Source organism: Oncorhynchus keta, chromosome 35 (assembly GCF_023373465.1).
Source record: "Oncorhynchus keta strain PuntledgeMale-10-30-2019 chromosome 35, Oket_V2, whole genome shotgun sequence".
Taxonomy (NCBI): Eukaryota; Metazoa; Chordata; class Actinopteri; order Salmoniformes; family Salmonidae; genus Oncorhynchus; species Oncorhynchus keta.
In genome coordinates this window covers 15,132,093-15,148,488 of record NC_068455.1, presented here as the reverse complement: position 1 = coordinate 15,148,488, position 16,396 = coordinate 15,132,093, and the positions used below count along the sequence as shown (strand labels likewise).

At 45.0% G+C, this 16,396-nt stretch overlaps 1 protein-coding gene across 1 annotated transcript; it reads left to right on the top strand.

Moving 5' to 3' along the window:
• Window positions 1-245: 245 nt before the first annotated feature.
• Window positions 246-3,703, top strand: tmem121aa (transmembrane protein 121Aa). Its single transcript, XM_035751706.2, has 3 exons — window positions 246-1,083; window positions 1,388-1,558; window positions 2,373-3,703. The coding sequence occupies exons 1-3, from the start codon at window positions 970-972 to the stop codon at window positions 3,054-3,056; spliced, it is 969 nt and encodes a 322-aa protein (XP_035607599.1). The 5' UTR covers window positions 246-969; the 3' UTR covers window positions 3,057-3,703.
• The last annotated feature ends 12,693 nt before the right edge of the window (window positions 3,704-16,396 follow it).

The following is a 16,396-nucleotide window of genomic DNA, read 5'->3' as shown; positions in this document are numbered from 1 at the left end:
TATATATTTTGGTGTGTGTGTGTGTGTGTGTGTTATACACACTTATGTGTGTCTCCCTTGTCTTCTGTATGTGGTTCCCTTAATGACACGAATCCAAGTCATACTACTGCCCCCTGCTGTAACAGTGTGTAATCACAGGACTTTAGACAGCACAGATTGGGATAAACTAACCCCTTATTCTCTTCTCTCTTTCCTAGACTCTACGGACTGAAAGAGGAGAAACAGTTACTGTGGATTTGTACAGAACTCATCACAGGAACAACTCTCTCTGAGGTCTGTCTGATCAGAAGTGCGTGGGACTCCATTCTCTCCTCCTCAGTAGATTCTCTTTAGAAGCCCCACAGTGAAGGCACAGTGATACCTTTGGACAATTGAAGCAAACGCACGCATTTGCCTCAGGAAATGTCCTGCTGCTGTTGTCCTCTGCCAGTCCATGTTGCTTCCGTGAGGACTCGGCCACTACAAAGTCTACAACTGAAGATATGTGGTTTTGTCATTTTCCTATGGAGCAATAAAGCCCAGCTGCTATGTTCACTCTATTACTGAGGGGATTCCCAGGTTATGGAGTTGTGTTGTGAGACCGTGATGTCAGCAGTAGAACAGCAGACTCAATGGAACTGCGCTGAGAGAGGAAATGCACCAGTCTGTATGGCTTAAACAGACCATAATATATCATTGCAATTCTCCCAACCTGAATTGGTCCCATTACCCTCTCGGTCCTAGAAGTGTTGTCTTTTCCAAACCAATCAATGGAGGACACGTTGCATTATTCTAAGGAGTGGGAGTGCATTCTTCTCAATAATATAAACAAATCCAAATGTATCTGTTAATCTAGTAGGGATTGGTATGGTATACTTGACTTTTGCCCCTAAAATAACTTCCTGAACAAACTGTAAAGTAGGACTACAACTTTTGTTTTGGAGGACTACAACAGGAAGTTCAGTAGAACTATAACCCCCATTACCCACCATGGTGTTGCCGCAGCCAGACAAGCGCCATGTGTGCCTGACCACAATGGTGGTCATGACCAGCATGGCCTTTATGGATGCCTACCTAGTAGAGCAGAACCAAGGGCCCAGGAAGGTAAGAGGCCATTTAAAAAATATATATATATATACTGTGATTCAAAAAAGAATACAACTATTTATCACTCATTTAAAAGTCCAAAAATAGATGTACCAATCGTAGACTGTAGCTTTGAATTACAAAATGTTTTCAACTTGTCCTTTAATCAGTGATTATACTGTTTTGACATCCTTAGTTTTTTTGCATCTCTTTCATTGCCGTTCAATTGTTTGCTTTTAATTTATTTCAATATATTGTTTTACTGTAAAAACTGTGTTGTGATTTTAATATTAGGTAAATAAAGTACAATGTGTATTTGTAGATCGGGGTGTGCATAATCGTGCTGGTGGGAGACATCTGTTTCCTCATCGTGCTGCGCTATGTGGCAGTTTGGGTCGGGGCCGAGGTGAAAACTGCCAAGCGTGGCTACGCCATGATCCTCTGGTTCCTCTACATCTTCGTCCTGGAGATCAAACTCTACTTCGTCTTCCAGGTAAGCAGACAGGTGGGCCAGAAACCAGAGGGTCACGGGTTCCAATGGGCCGCTGTAATAGGAATTTACAGCTGAACAAAAAGGAGAGCAGTCATTGATAAAGTCATTCAAAACCAATACAGTTTAATTACAATAATGCAGGGAGACACCTCGAGAACAGATGCATAGAATGTCTCTAACTGGCCTCTTAATATTCTAATCAGACAGCACCAAGTGTACTGTAAACACCAGCCAGAGAGGCTTCAAGGAAGTCCGCACAAAAGGCAGTGATTGTCAGCTGCTACAGAATCACACAGTGTTTCACATAATACAATGATAATCAGTGTCCTCAGTCCTCGTACCTCCAGTCAATCACTATCAACAGATATGAGTTTAATCCATAACATCTAGTCTGGTGACCATCAATCCGAGTGTTACAAACAGAACACTTGGAATCATGTGTAGTACAGAACGGGAAAACACAGAAATATGCTAAACATTGCGTTAAACTCTCTAAACTTGATTCATTTTAAATATTCCCATTACAGCCGGCAACCGGAGTGTTGCTGGCATCAGTATCCCAGATACCATCTCCTTTCGTTGTGCCCTTGAGCAGGATACTCCACCACTGAACTGCTCCAGGGACGCTGCACTGTGGCTAACCGAGGGGTGTGTATGTGTGTATTGGCTGGGTGGCGGGGAGGGGATGCTGCAACCTGATCTCATAGTTTCAAGTCGGGATTTGACAGGGCTGGATATTCACAGAAAACCAGAAAAAGACACATTTCAATATCTCTCTGACAATTAACAACAAAGAATGTCTTATATCTTCTAGAACTACAAGGCGGACAGGAAGAGCCTGGAGACGGTGGCCCGCAAGGCTCTAACCTTACTCCTCTCTGTGTGCGTCCCGGGGCTGTACCTGGTCCTTGTTGCTCTGGACAGCATGGAGTATGTGAGAACCTTCCGGAAGAAGGAGGACATGCGGGGGAGGCTGTTCTGGGTGGCCCTGGACCTGCTGGATGTTCTGGACATCCAGGCCAACCTGTGGGAGCCCCAGCGGACGGGCCTACCCATCTGGGCCGAGGGACTGATGTTCTTCTACTGCTACATCCTCCTCCTTATCCTGCCCTGTGTCTCCCTGTCTGAGATCAGTGTCCAGGGGGAGCACGTCTCGCCCCAGAAGATGATGCTATACCCTGTTCTTAGTCTTGTTACCATAAACATAGTGACAATCATGATCCGTGGGGTCAACATGGTGCTGTTCCAGGATAGTAGGGTTTCCACAATCTTCATAGGGAAGAACGTGGTGGCCATAGCCACGAAGGCCTGTACGTTTCTGGAGTACAGGAGGCAGGTGAAGGAGTTCCCTCCACAGGACCCTAGCATGGCAGGTATAGCATTAGAGCTGCAGCAAGGGAACTCTGTGGGTCACAACCACGGGCACAACCAGGCCTTGCCCAATGCCACCACTAGCCTCCCCGACGAACCCTCACCGACCGAGGTCATAGACACATGACCCTTGCCCATGGATAGTTACATCCTTTTCACACTGTAATGCCGAGCGGATCCATACTGTGATGGTTTGGGTATTTTCTTTCACACTGTGCTTTCCAGCAACTACCAGCGCAGTACAGCTTGGCTTAGCTTGGCTTAGTAGTGTGAAAAGTGTGGCAAGTGTCTGACCCTGGGCAAAGCTAGACTGGACTAGACTTCTCAGAGCTCAGCTAGACTGAACTAGACTTCTCAGAGCACAGGATGACCCCAAAAAAGACTGTTTCCGTCCAATGGGGTGGCAGAAAGAAACATCATGTTTCACTGAGTCCGCTCCAGCTCAGGAAAACGGCCCAGCGCCTTGCCAGCCAGCCTACCAGATGAACTGATGAGATCATTCTGATAAAGACTGATGTGTTTTTCTATTCTATTGTGTGTGTTTCTATACTTCTATATGGTGGACTAGCAGACAGACAGACAGACAGACAGACAGACAGACAGACAGACAGACAGACAGACAGACAGACAGACAGACAGACAGACAGACAGACACATACAGGTGACCTCAGATACAAAGCCCAACTCAGCTGACATGAGCTTATTGTCCACCTGTAACCAGACCTGGGTGCAAATACTATTCAAATTATTTCAAATACTTTATCTGGACTTGATTGAGCTTGCCTGGCACAATGGAACCAATGGCAAGACTGCAAACCACACCCATCTGGCACTCCAGGCAGGCCAGAGCAAACAATAAACATTTTTTTTTTTAAAGATTTCCAGTAGTACTTGAACCCAGGTCTCCTGTAAACTCCTTGTCCTTTTTGACAAACTGGGATTTTTCGTAATTCCAAGACAATGTTTTTAAGTGATGGTGTAATGCTGTAATTCTCTTTGTTATTTTAAATATATATACAGTACCAGTCAAAAGTTTGGACACACCTACTCATTCAAGGGTTTTTCTTGAATTTTACTATTTTCTACATTGTATAATAATATTGAAGACATCAAAACTATAGTAGTAACCAAAAAAGTGTTAAACAAATCAAAATATATTTTATATTATAGATTCTTCAAAGTAGCCATCCTTCTCCTTGATGACAGCTTTGCACACTCTTGGCATTCTCTCAACCAGCTTCATGAGGAATTATTTTCCAACAGTCTTGAAGGAGTTCCCACATACTCTGAATACTTGTTGGCTGCTTTTCCTTCACTCTGCGGTCCAACTCATCCCAAACCATTGCAATTGGGTTGAGGTCTGGTGATTGTGGAGGCCAGGTCATCTGATGCAGCTAATGTCCATTGCACGTGTTGCTTGGCCCAAGCAAGTCTCTTCTTATTATTAGAATCCTTTAGTAGTGGTTTCTTTAATTGAATTCGACCATGAACGCCTGATTCACGCAGTCTCCTCTGAACAGTTGATGTTGAGATGTGTCCGTTACTTGAAATCTGTGAAACATTTATTTGGGCTGCAATCTAAAGTGCAGTTAACTCTAATGAACTTATCCTCTGCAGCAGAGGTAACTCATGGTCTTCCTTTCCTGTTGCGGTCCTTGTGAGAACCAGTTTGATGGTTTTTGCGACTGCACTTGAAGAAACGTTCAAAGTTCTTGATATTTTCTGCATTGACTGAACTTCATGTCTTAAAGTAATGGTGCACTGTCGTTTCTCTTTGCATATTTGAGCTATTCTTGCTATAATATGGACTTGGTCTTTTACCAAGTAGGGCTATCTTCTGTATACCATCCCTACCTTGTCACAAAACAACTGATTGTCTCAAACGCATTATGAAGGAAATAAATTCCACAAATGAACTTTTAACAAGGCACACCAGTTAATTAAAACGCATTCCAGGTGACTACCTCGTGAAGCTGGTTGAGAGAATGCCAAGAGTGTGCAAAGCTGTCGTCAAGGCTACTTTGAGGAATCTCAAATATAACATATATTTTGATTTGGTTACTACATGATTCCATATGTGTTATTTCATAGTTTTGATGTCTTCACTATTATTCTACAATGTAAAAAATAGTAAAAATAAAGAAAAACCCTTGAATGAGAAGGTGTGTCCAAACTTTTGACTAGTACTCTCTCTCTCTCTCTCTCTCTCTCTCTCTCTCTATATATATATATATATATATATATATATATATATATATATATATATATATATATATATACACTGCTCAAAATAATTAAGGGAACACTTAAACAACACAATGTAACTCCAAGTCAATCACACTTCTGTGAAATCAAACTGTCCACTTAGGAAGCAACACTGATTGACAATAAAGTTCACTTGTTGTTGTGCAAATGGAATAGACATCAGGTGGAAATTATAGGCATTCAGCAAGACACCCCCAATAAAGGAGTGGTTCTGCAGGTGGGGACCACAGACCACTTCTCAGTTCCTATGCTTCCTGGCTGATGTTTTGGTCACGTTTGAATGCTGGCGGTGCTTTCACTCTAGTGGTAGCATGAGACGGAGTCTACAACCCACACAAGTGGCTCAGGTAGTGCATTTCCTCCAGGATGGCACATCAATGCGAGCTGTGGCAAGAAGTTTTGATGTGTCTGTCAGCGTAGTGTCCAGAGCATGGAGGCGCTACCAGGAGACAGGCCAGTACATCAGGAGACGTGGAGGAGGCCGTAGGAGGGCAACAACCCAGCTGCAGGACCTCTACCTCCGCCTTTGTGCAAGGAGGAGCAGGAGGAGCACTGCAGAGCCCTGCAAAATGACCTCCATCAGGCCACAAATGTGCATGTGTCTGCTCAAACGGTCAGAAACAGACTCCATGAGGGTGGTATGAGGGCCCGACGTCCACAGGTGGGGGCTGTGCTTACAGCCCATTTGCCAGAGAACACCAAGATTGGCAAATTCGCCACTGGCGCCCTGTGCTCTTCACAGATGAAAGCAGGTTCACACTGAGCACATGTGACAGCCGTAACAGAGTCTGGAAACGCCGTGGAGAACGTTCTGCTGCCTGTAACATCCTCCAGCATGACCGGTATGGCGGTGGGTCAGTCATGGTGTGGGGTGGCATTTCTTTGGGGGGCCGCACAGCCCTCCATGTGCTCGCTAGAGGTGGCCTGACTGCCATGAGGTACCAAGATGAGATCCTCAGACCCCTTGTGAGACCATATGCTGGTGTGGTTGGCCCTGGGTTCCTCCTAATGCAAGACAATGCTAGACCTCTTGTGGCTGGAGTGTGTCAGCAGTTCCTGAAAGAGGAAGGCATTGATGCTATGGACTGGCCCGCCCGTTCCCCAGACCTGAATCCAATTGAGCACATTTGGGACATCATGTCTCGCTCCATCCACCAATGCCACGTTGCACCACAGACTGTCCAGGAGTTGGCGGATGCTTAAGTCCAGGTCTGGGAGGAGATCCCTCAGGAGACCATCCGCCACCTCATCAGGAGCATGCCCAGGCGTTGTAGGGAGGTCATACAGGAACGTGGAGGCCACACACACTACTGAGCCTCATTTTGACTTGTTTTAAGGACATTACATCAAAGTTGGATCAGCCTGTAGTGTGGTTTTCCACTTTAATTTTGAGTGTGACTCCAAATCCAGACCTCCATGGGTTGATAAATTTGATTTCCATTGATAATTTTTGTGTGATTTTGTTGTCAGCACATTCAACTATGTAAAGAAAAAAGTAATACTATTTCATTCATTCAGATCTAGGATGTGTTATTTTAGTGTTCCCTTTATTTTTTTGAGCAGTGTATATACGTATATATATATATATATATATATATAGAGAGAGAGAGAGAGAGAGAGTACTAGTCAAAAGTTTGGACACACCTTCTCATTCAAGGATTTTTCTTTATTTGTACTATGATGACACTGTCAATATATACATATATATACAGTGGGGAGAACAAGTATTTGATACACTGCCGATTTTGAAGGTTTTCCTACTTACAAAGCATGTAGTGGTCTGTAATTTTTATCATACGTACACTTTAACTGTGAGTGACGGAATCTAAAACAAAAATCCAGAAAATCACATTGTATGATTTTTAAGTAATTCATTTGCATTTTATTGCATGACATAAGTATTTGATCACCTACCAACCAGTAAGAATTCCGTCTCTCTGTTAGTTTTTCTTTAAGAAGCCCTACTGTTCTCCACTCATTACCTGTATTAACTGCACCTGTTTGAACTCGTTACCTGTATAAAAGTCACCTGTCCACACACTCAATCAAACAGACTCCAACCTCTCCACAATGGCCAAGACCAGAGAGCTGTGTAAGGACATCAGGGTTAAAATTGTAGACCTGCACAAGGCTGGGATGGGCTACAGGACAATAGGCAAGCAGCTTGGTGAGAAGGCAACAACTGTTGGCGCAATTATTAGAAAATGGAAGAAGTGCAAGATGACGGTCAATCACCCTCGGTCTGGGGCTCCATGCAAGATCTCACCTCGTGGGGCATCAATGATCATGAGGAAGGTGAGGGATCAGCCCAGAACTACACGGCAGGTCAATGACCTGAAGAGAGCTGGGACCACAGTCTCAAAGAAAACCATTAGTAACACACTACGCCGTCATGGATTAAAATCCTGCAGTCCCCTTGCTCAAGCCAGCGCATGTCCAGGCCCTTCTGAAGTTTGCCAATGAACATCTGGATGATCGAGAGTAGGAATGGGAGAAGGTCATGTGGTCTGATGAGACAAAAATAGTGTTTTGGTCTAAACTCCACTCGCCGTGTTTGGAGGAAGAAGAAGGATGAGTACAAGAACACCATCCCAACCGTGAAGCATGGAGGTGGAAACATCATTCTTTGGGGATGCTTTTCTGCAAAGGGGACAGGACGACTGCTCCGTATTGAGTGGAGGATGGATGGGCCCATGTATCGCGAGATCTTGGCCAACAACCTCCTTCCCTCAGTAAGAGCATTGAAGATGGGTCGTGGCTGGGTCTTCCAGCATGACAACGCCCCGAAACACACAGCCAGGGCGACTAAGGAGTGGCTCCGTAAGACGCATCTCAACGTCATGGAGTGGCCTAGCCAGTCTCCAGACCTGAACCCAATAGAAAATCTTTGGAGGGCGCTGAAAGTCCGTATTGCCCAGCAACAGCCCCGAAACCTGAAGGATCTGGAGAAGGTCTGTATGTAGGATAATATAATAATAATAATATATGCCATTTAGCAGACGCCTTTATCCAAAGCGACTTACAGTCATGTGTGCATACATTCTACGTATGGGTGGTCCTGGGAATCGAACCCACTACCCTGGCGTTACAAGCGCCATGCTCTACCAACTGTACTACAGAAGGACCACAGGAGTGGGCCAAAATCCCTGCTGCAGTGTGTGCAAACCTGGTCAAGAACTACAGGAAATGTATGATCTCTGTAATTGCAAACAAAGGTGACTCCGAGGCTGTACCAAATATTAAGTTCTGCTTTTCTGATGTATCAAATACTTATGTCATGCAATACAATGCAAATGAATTACTTTTTTGTTTTAGATTCCGTCTCTCACAGTTGAAGTGTAACTATGACAAAAATGACAGACCTCTACATGCTTTGTAAGTAGGAAAACCTGCTAAATCGGCAGTGTATCAAATAATTGTTCTCCCCACTATATGTATAGACACTGTCAATGAAGCAGCATTCATTTGAGGACTTCTATACTCTGTGAGAGAATTTCAGAGTGAGGATGGTTAGAGGGAAACTAAGAAAGGGAGGGATGGACGGTGGGGTGGAAGAGAAGCAAGAATTTAGACAGGGAGCGAGTGAGAAACAGAACGATGGGAGGAAGGGTGGGTGGGAGTGGGAGGAAACGGGCTTGGGAGAGGGGCAGTGTGTGTGTTTAATGGAGGATGGAGGATGGGTAAAGCTGCTTATTAGGTGTAAGCCTCTCAGAAGGGGATCCAATTTCCCTGCTATTGTGAGGTTTTTAAAGTACGAGACCAGACCGCATGAATGGTGTCCATATTAGGACATCCTTAGAGTTACAAGAAAGAGGTGTCAGATGCCAGAGCCCGTATGTATCAAGCATCTCAGAGTAGGAGTGCTGGATCAGGATCAATTTAGCCTTATAAATAATACTGAAAAAGATGAGGGACCTGATTCTACTGTAGTTCAGCACTCAGATACTTGTGAATATTGGCTCTGACTAAATTCACTCCTTGTGACTCAGAGGCTGTTCCTAATATGGGCACTGTACATTAGGTGATTTGGAATCCTCTGTTTCCCTGAGCTCAGCACTATATATAGAATGAATAATAAAGAGGGCCCACAGCCCCTATAGTTTCCCAATGTGTCTTTGTGTGTGTGTGTGTGTGTGTGTGTGTGTGTGTGTGTGTGTGTGTGTGTGTGTGTGTGTGTGTGTGTGTGTGTGTGTGTGTGTGTGTGTGTGTGTGTGTGTGTGCTCTCTTTGGCAGGAAACATGCATAATATTTAGCGTCAAACACCAAAGACCAAGCTCTCAAACACCATTCACATGACCATAGCTGTGTTAATCTGAGAGACAATCACACAATGTCTTTGCTTATCATTTTAATGGAGGAAACAGAATACTCTAGTATGTGGACACCTGCTCGTCAAACATCTCATTCCAAAATCATGTGCATTAATATGGAGTTGGTCCCCCTTCGCTGCAATAACAGCCTCCACTCTTCTGGGAAGGCTTTCCACTAGATGTTGGAATATTGCTGCAGGGACTTGCTTCTATTCAGCCACAAGAACATTAGTGAGTTCGGGCACTGATGTTGGGCGATTAAGCCTGGCTCGCTGTCAGCGTTCCAATTCCAAAGGTGTTCAATGGGGTTGAGGTCAGGGCTCTGTGCATGCCAGTCAAGTTGTTCCTCACCGATCTTGACAAACCATTTCTGCATGGACCTCGCTTTGTGCACGGGGCATTGTCATGCTGAAACAGGAAAGTGCCTTCCCCCAAACAGTTGCCACAAAGTTAGAAGCACAGAATATTCTAGAATGTCATTGTATGCTGTATCATTAAAATGGCCCGAGCCTGAACCATGAAAAACAGCCCCAGACCATTATTCCTCCTCCGCCAAACTTTACTGTTGGCACTATGCATTGGGGCAGGTAGCGTTCTCCTGGCATCCGCCAAACCCAGATTCGTCCATTGGACTTTTAGATGGTGAAGCGTGATTCATCACTCCAGAGAACGCGTTTCCAGTGCTCCCGGCTATACATTACCAAGATCCAGGCTATACAGTCCCATGACCCAGGCTATACAGTCCCATGACCCAGGCTATACAGTCCCATGACCCAGGCTATACAGTCCCATGACCCAGGCTATACAGTCCCATGACCCAGGCTATACAGTCCCATGACCCAGGCTATACAGTCCCATGACCCAGGCTATACAGTCCCATGACCCAGGCTATACAGTCCCATGACCCAGGCTATACAGTCCCATGACCCAGGCTATACAGTCCCAAGACCCAGGCTATACAGTCCCATGACCCAGGCTATACAGTCCCATGACCCAGGCTATACAGTCCCATGACCCAGGCTATACAGTCCCATGACCCAGGCTATACAGTCCCATGACCCAGGCTATACAGTCCCAAGACCCAGGCTATACAGTCCCATGACCCAGGCTATGCAGTCCCATGACCCAGGCTATACAGTCCCATGACCCAGGCTATACAGTCCCATGACCCAGGCTTTTACAGTCCCATGACCCAGGCTTTACAGTCCCATGAACCAGGCTATACAGTACCAAGACCCAGGCTTTACAGTCCCATGACCCAGGCTATACATTACCATGACCCAGGCTATACAATCCCATGACCCAGGCTATACAGTCCTATGACCCAGGCTATACAGTCCCAAGATCCAGGCTATACAGTCCCAAGACCCAGGCTATACAGTCCCAAGATCCAGGCTATACAGTCCCAAGACCCAGGCTATACAGTCCCAAGTCCCAGTGACCCAGGCTATACAGTCCCATGACCCAGGCTATACAGTCCCATGACCCAGGCTCTACAGTCCCATGACCCAGGCTATACAGTCCCAAGACCCAGGCTATACAGTCCCATGACCCTGGCTCTACAGTCCCATGACCCAGGCTATACTGTCCCATGACCCAGGCTATACAGTCCCAAGACCCAGGCTATACATTACCAAGATCCAGGCTATACAGTCCCATGACCCAGGCTATACAGTCCAAAGACACAGGCTATACAGTCCCATGACCCAGGCTATGCAGTCCCATGACCCAGGCTATACAGTCCTATGACCCAGGCTATACAGTCCCAAGATCCAGGCTATACAGTCCCAAGACCCAGGCTATACAGTCCCAAGATCCAGGCTATACAGTCCCAAGACCCAGGCTATACAGTCCCATGACCCAGGCTATACAGTCCCATGACCCAGGCTATACAGTCCCATGACCCAGGCTCTACAGTCCCATGACCCAGGCTATACAGTCCCAAGACCCAGGCTATACAGTCCCATGACCCTGGCTCTACAGTCCCATGACCCAGGCTATACTGTCCCATGACCCAGGCTATACAGTCCCAAGACCCAGGCTATACATTACCAAGATCCAGGCTATACAGTCCCATGACCCAGGCTATACAGTCCAAAGACACAGGCTATACAGTCCCATGACCCAGGCTATGCAGTCCCATGACCCAGGCTATACGGTCCCATGACCCAGGCTATACAGTCCCATGACCCAGACTTTACAGTCCCATGACCCAGGCTAAACATTACCAAGACCCAGGCTTTACAGTCCCATGACCCAGGCTATACATTACCATGACCCAGGCTATACAGTCCCATGACCCAGGCTATACAGTCCCATGACCCAGGCTTTACAGTCCCATGACCCAGGCTTTACAGTCCCATGACCCAGGCTTTACAGTCCCATGAACCAGGCTATACAGTACCAAGACCCAGGCTTTACAGTCCCAAGACCCAGGCTATACAGTCCCATGACCCAGGCTATGCCGTCCCAAGACCCAGGCTATACAGTCCCATGACCCAGGCTATGCCGTCCCATGACCCAGGCTATACAGTCCCATGACCCAGGCTATACAGTCCTATGACCCAAGCTATACAATCCCAAGACCCAGGCTGTACAGTCCCATGACCCAGGCTATACAGTTCCATGACCCAGGCTATACAGTCCCATGACCCAGGCTATACAGTCCCATGACCCAGGCTTTACAGTCCCATGACCCAGGCTTTACAGTCCCATGAACCAGGCTATACAGTCCCATGACCCAGGCTATACAGTCCCATGACCCAGGCTTTACAGTCCCATGACCCAGGCTATACAGTACCATGATCCAGGCTATACATTACCAAGATCCAGACTATACAGTACCAAGGCCCAGGCTATACATTACCATGCAAAATGCACAATAAGATGCTCAACACTTACTTAGTTCCTGTAAATGAGTGTTTGGGTGCTTTAGCCCAGGAGTATGAAAAAGACGACCAGGGCTGGTGATACAGTAGCATGGCCAGGAGAGTGAACAGATTACAGCAATTAGGGGGTACCGTATAGGGTACCATATAGTAGAATAGGGAAGCAGTATCAATGGTGGGGAATCAATGGTTTGCAGGAAGCAATTTAGAGTCTGCCGATTGGGTGAGTCTGCCGATTGGGTGAGTCTGCCAGGTAGCACCACTGGCTCCGGTGATAAATAATAGTCTCTGCTATTCTGGGTCTACTTATCTATCACAGCAGAGCAGAGAGCTGGCCAGGTGTCTGGGTCTCTAGCTGATTCTGATTCTATGGCCACTTCCCCTTGGACCCTAGACAAGAAATAACCAATGAACATTGTTGCAGATGACTACAGAACGAATGTCCAAACAGGACAGATGAAGAGGCAAAAGCCTTAATCTTTAACTCTTAGATGTTAAGTCCCTATTTGGGGGACTTTGAGCATTTCTTGACCGGTTCCAACAGACATTTTGGTGTACAAAGCATTCTGTGAATGTCTTGGGGTTCAGTGTTTTATATTGCAAGAAAGTCCCAACCAGGGTTGCTATGTCCACGGTTGTATTGGTCGCGGGATGCAGGTGTCCGGGCTACTTTTAAATTGACCCGCGGCTGCCATGGCATTTCTCTTCTTTTTTCTCTATCTATGAATTTCACTGTGACCTGCTGCTGCTGACTATCAGGCAGTGAGGCAGGCTGTTGAGAGAGCAAGCAGGAGGAGAGCAGCGCCAGCACATGTCATGACGTGCATGTCAAGTGATGTGAGAACAACCCACTGGGCAAAAACTGGTTAACTATTAAATCTGATGACTTCGAATCAACGTGGAAAACTGATTGGATTAAGGGAATTTCGTATTTTTTGGCAGGGTGATGGCAGGGTGATTTTGTTTTTGATTTGACATTGAATTCACGTTAATTGACATCTCAAAAACATTTAAATCAAAAGTAGACGTTGAAACGACGCCTGTGCCCAGCGGGAAGGAACTAACAGCACTAGCTAGCTGCCTACTTCCTGCTCATGTGGCAACTCCTCTTTTGCTGCAAAACATTTTTGGGGGGCTAGTTTTTCAGGCCTTGTGGGCGGGTTATGAGTGGTCATTGTTCTAGAAATTAAGTTAGACTTGGCAAACCTTGCCCCATCTCTCTGCTCTCCACTCCCACTCTCCCAGCAGGGCTGACTTGCAGTTTCAGTTTTCAGACCCCATATTTGCATAACTTCTGGCTTATCCTGACAAAGGAATGATTTCCTGTGAAACTCTTAGCCGGATTTAGAGCTCTCAACATGAACAAATATGAATGATTTCATAAGAATTGAACTAAGACCACTTTCTTTTGGACACAGGTGCACAAAATCACTTTGTTCTTAAAACTGAAGTTGTAACGACTGCACACATTTGGATGGTGTCTCTGCGTCTCTCAGTGGACGTTAAGTGGAAAATGATCTCTTGGCAATTATATGAAATTGTGCCAATATTATACTGTCACTAAGCATGATCATATTTATTTTACAGTGATAAGAAATGTCAAATCTGATAGTAAGTTGTTTACAATTTAATTGTCAGTATATTTAGAAAGCATTTCAGTCATTTCAAGCCCCTCAGATTTTCTATATTTATATAATATTTGTACTATGTACTTGAGCTTGTGTCCTCAAAAGTGAGTACACCTCAGCAATGTCTTCCCATGTTAACCAGAAAGGTGAGTTCCAGACCTTTGTAAAACTATGAAACATAACCAGTTATTATTTATTATTTATCTCATGGAAAATAATTACGTTTGGGTACGTCTATTTAGGCAGAAATTAAAATGTTGCCCTGTCATTCATCTACCACACTTCCCCTGGACAATAAGGAACCAATACAGGTCGGAGTCTAACGCACACACACACAAATAAACGCACACACACACACACACACACACACACACACACAAATAAATGCACACACGCTCAGGCACGCATGTACACATACATAAAAATACACATGTTGCTGAATGACAGCTCTCTACTTATTATAGCCACGAATCTGCCTATATTGTCATATGTACAGTATATGTAAAACATGATAATAAACTTTATATATATATATATATATATATATATATATATATATATATATAGAGAGAGAGAGAGAGAGAGAGAGAGAGAGAGAGAGAGAGAGAGAGAGAGAGAGAGAGAGAGAGAGAGAGAGAGAGAGAGAGAGAGAGAGAGAGAGACTCGTAAATCACAGGTCTGCCGCATCACCAGATTAATGGTCCACTCACCAGAAGTAATGGGGTCAGGCTGGTGTATTTAGCTTTGACCCCCATTTATTTTCTCATCACAAGTTTATTAAAATATTCAATTTTAAACACATCATAACTTGGGTGTTAGGGAATAGATCACCATCTGCAGTCCAAGTTCTTAGCACGCACACACATGGAAACGCACACACACACACAGACACATACACACACAGGCACACAGACACACGCACACGCTCAGGCATGCACGTACCCATACACACACACACACACTCTGAAACACACACAGACCCACGCACACAGACACAGATGCACACACACACACGCACTCACACGTATGTACAAAATGCAGGCCAGGATTCAATGTGAGGCGCGTTGTAGAGTCCTGTCGACATTGCACCTTTTAAAGTCAATGTTCCTGCGCAGATGACGGCTCATTCGGAAGTGACCTTCAAATCAAGCACCCTGCAACCCACCTCAGGTTGCAGTCCCTACGAGAAGTAAATTACAACTGCTTTTCAATTAACCCTAACCCTGCTGTATATTACACCAAGCTCATTCCAGTGTGCCTTGTGTCTTGCAGGTTTTCGCTCCTCCCTTGTGGTTGATTAATGAATTAAGGTCACTAATTGGTAAAGAATCTTCCCTCACCTGGTTGTCTCGGTCTTAATTGAAAGGAAAAACCCAAAACGGGCAGACACTAGGCCCTCCATGGAATGAGTTTCACACCACTGTGTGGCACCTTCCACCAGACTGAGGAAACCATCAGTTAAGTTCATCAGATAAAACAGAAAAGTGAATTTACATATGACAAAAAGATAAAACATAAACACAATGGAACCATGGAGGAACAATAACCATATGAATACAGTGATCAATCATTTGTTTTATTTTAGGCTCATTAACAACATATGAACAGTCCCATGGTAGACCCACAGCTGTACAACGATGGCGCCATCGCCATGGAAGTATCTCAACGTATTCATTACTTCAATTAGGAATTAAACTGGATCAAAATATGTACATAAACATATGCATGTATATCCTGTGTCGACTGATGCTCCATATCCAGAGTTTATTCTTCATCAAACATCACACAAAGATCTGATAAATCAAGAAGTGGCTTAACTCCTATATGCAGAAACTGTTGGTTGTCAACTCCCAGTTGTAATATGACTGCTAAGCCTATACAGTGCCTTGCGAAAGTATTTGGCCCCCTTGAACTTTACGACCTTTTGCCACATTTCAGGCTTCAAACATAAAGATATAAAACTGTATTTTTTTGTGAAGAATCAACAACAAGTGGGACACAATCATGAAGTGGAACGACATTTATTGGATATTTCAAACTTTTTTAACATATCAAAAACTGAAATTGGGCGTGCAAAATTAGCCCCTTTACTTTCAGTGCAGCAAACTCTCTCCAGAACTTCAGTGAGGATCTCTGAATGATCCAAGTCTCCATATAAATGCACCTGCACTGTGATAGTCTCAGAGGTTCGTTAAAAGCGCAGAGAGCATCATGAAGAACAAGGAACACACCAGGCAGGTCCGAGATACTGTTGTGAATAAGTTTAAAGCCGGATTTGGATACAAAAAGATTTCCCAAGCTTTAAACATCCCAAGGAGCAATATGCAAGCGATAATATTGAAATGGAAGGAGTATCAGACCACTGCAAATCTACCA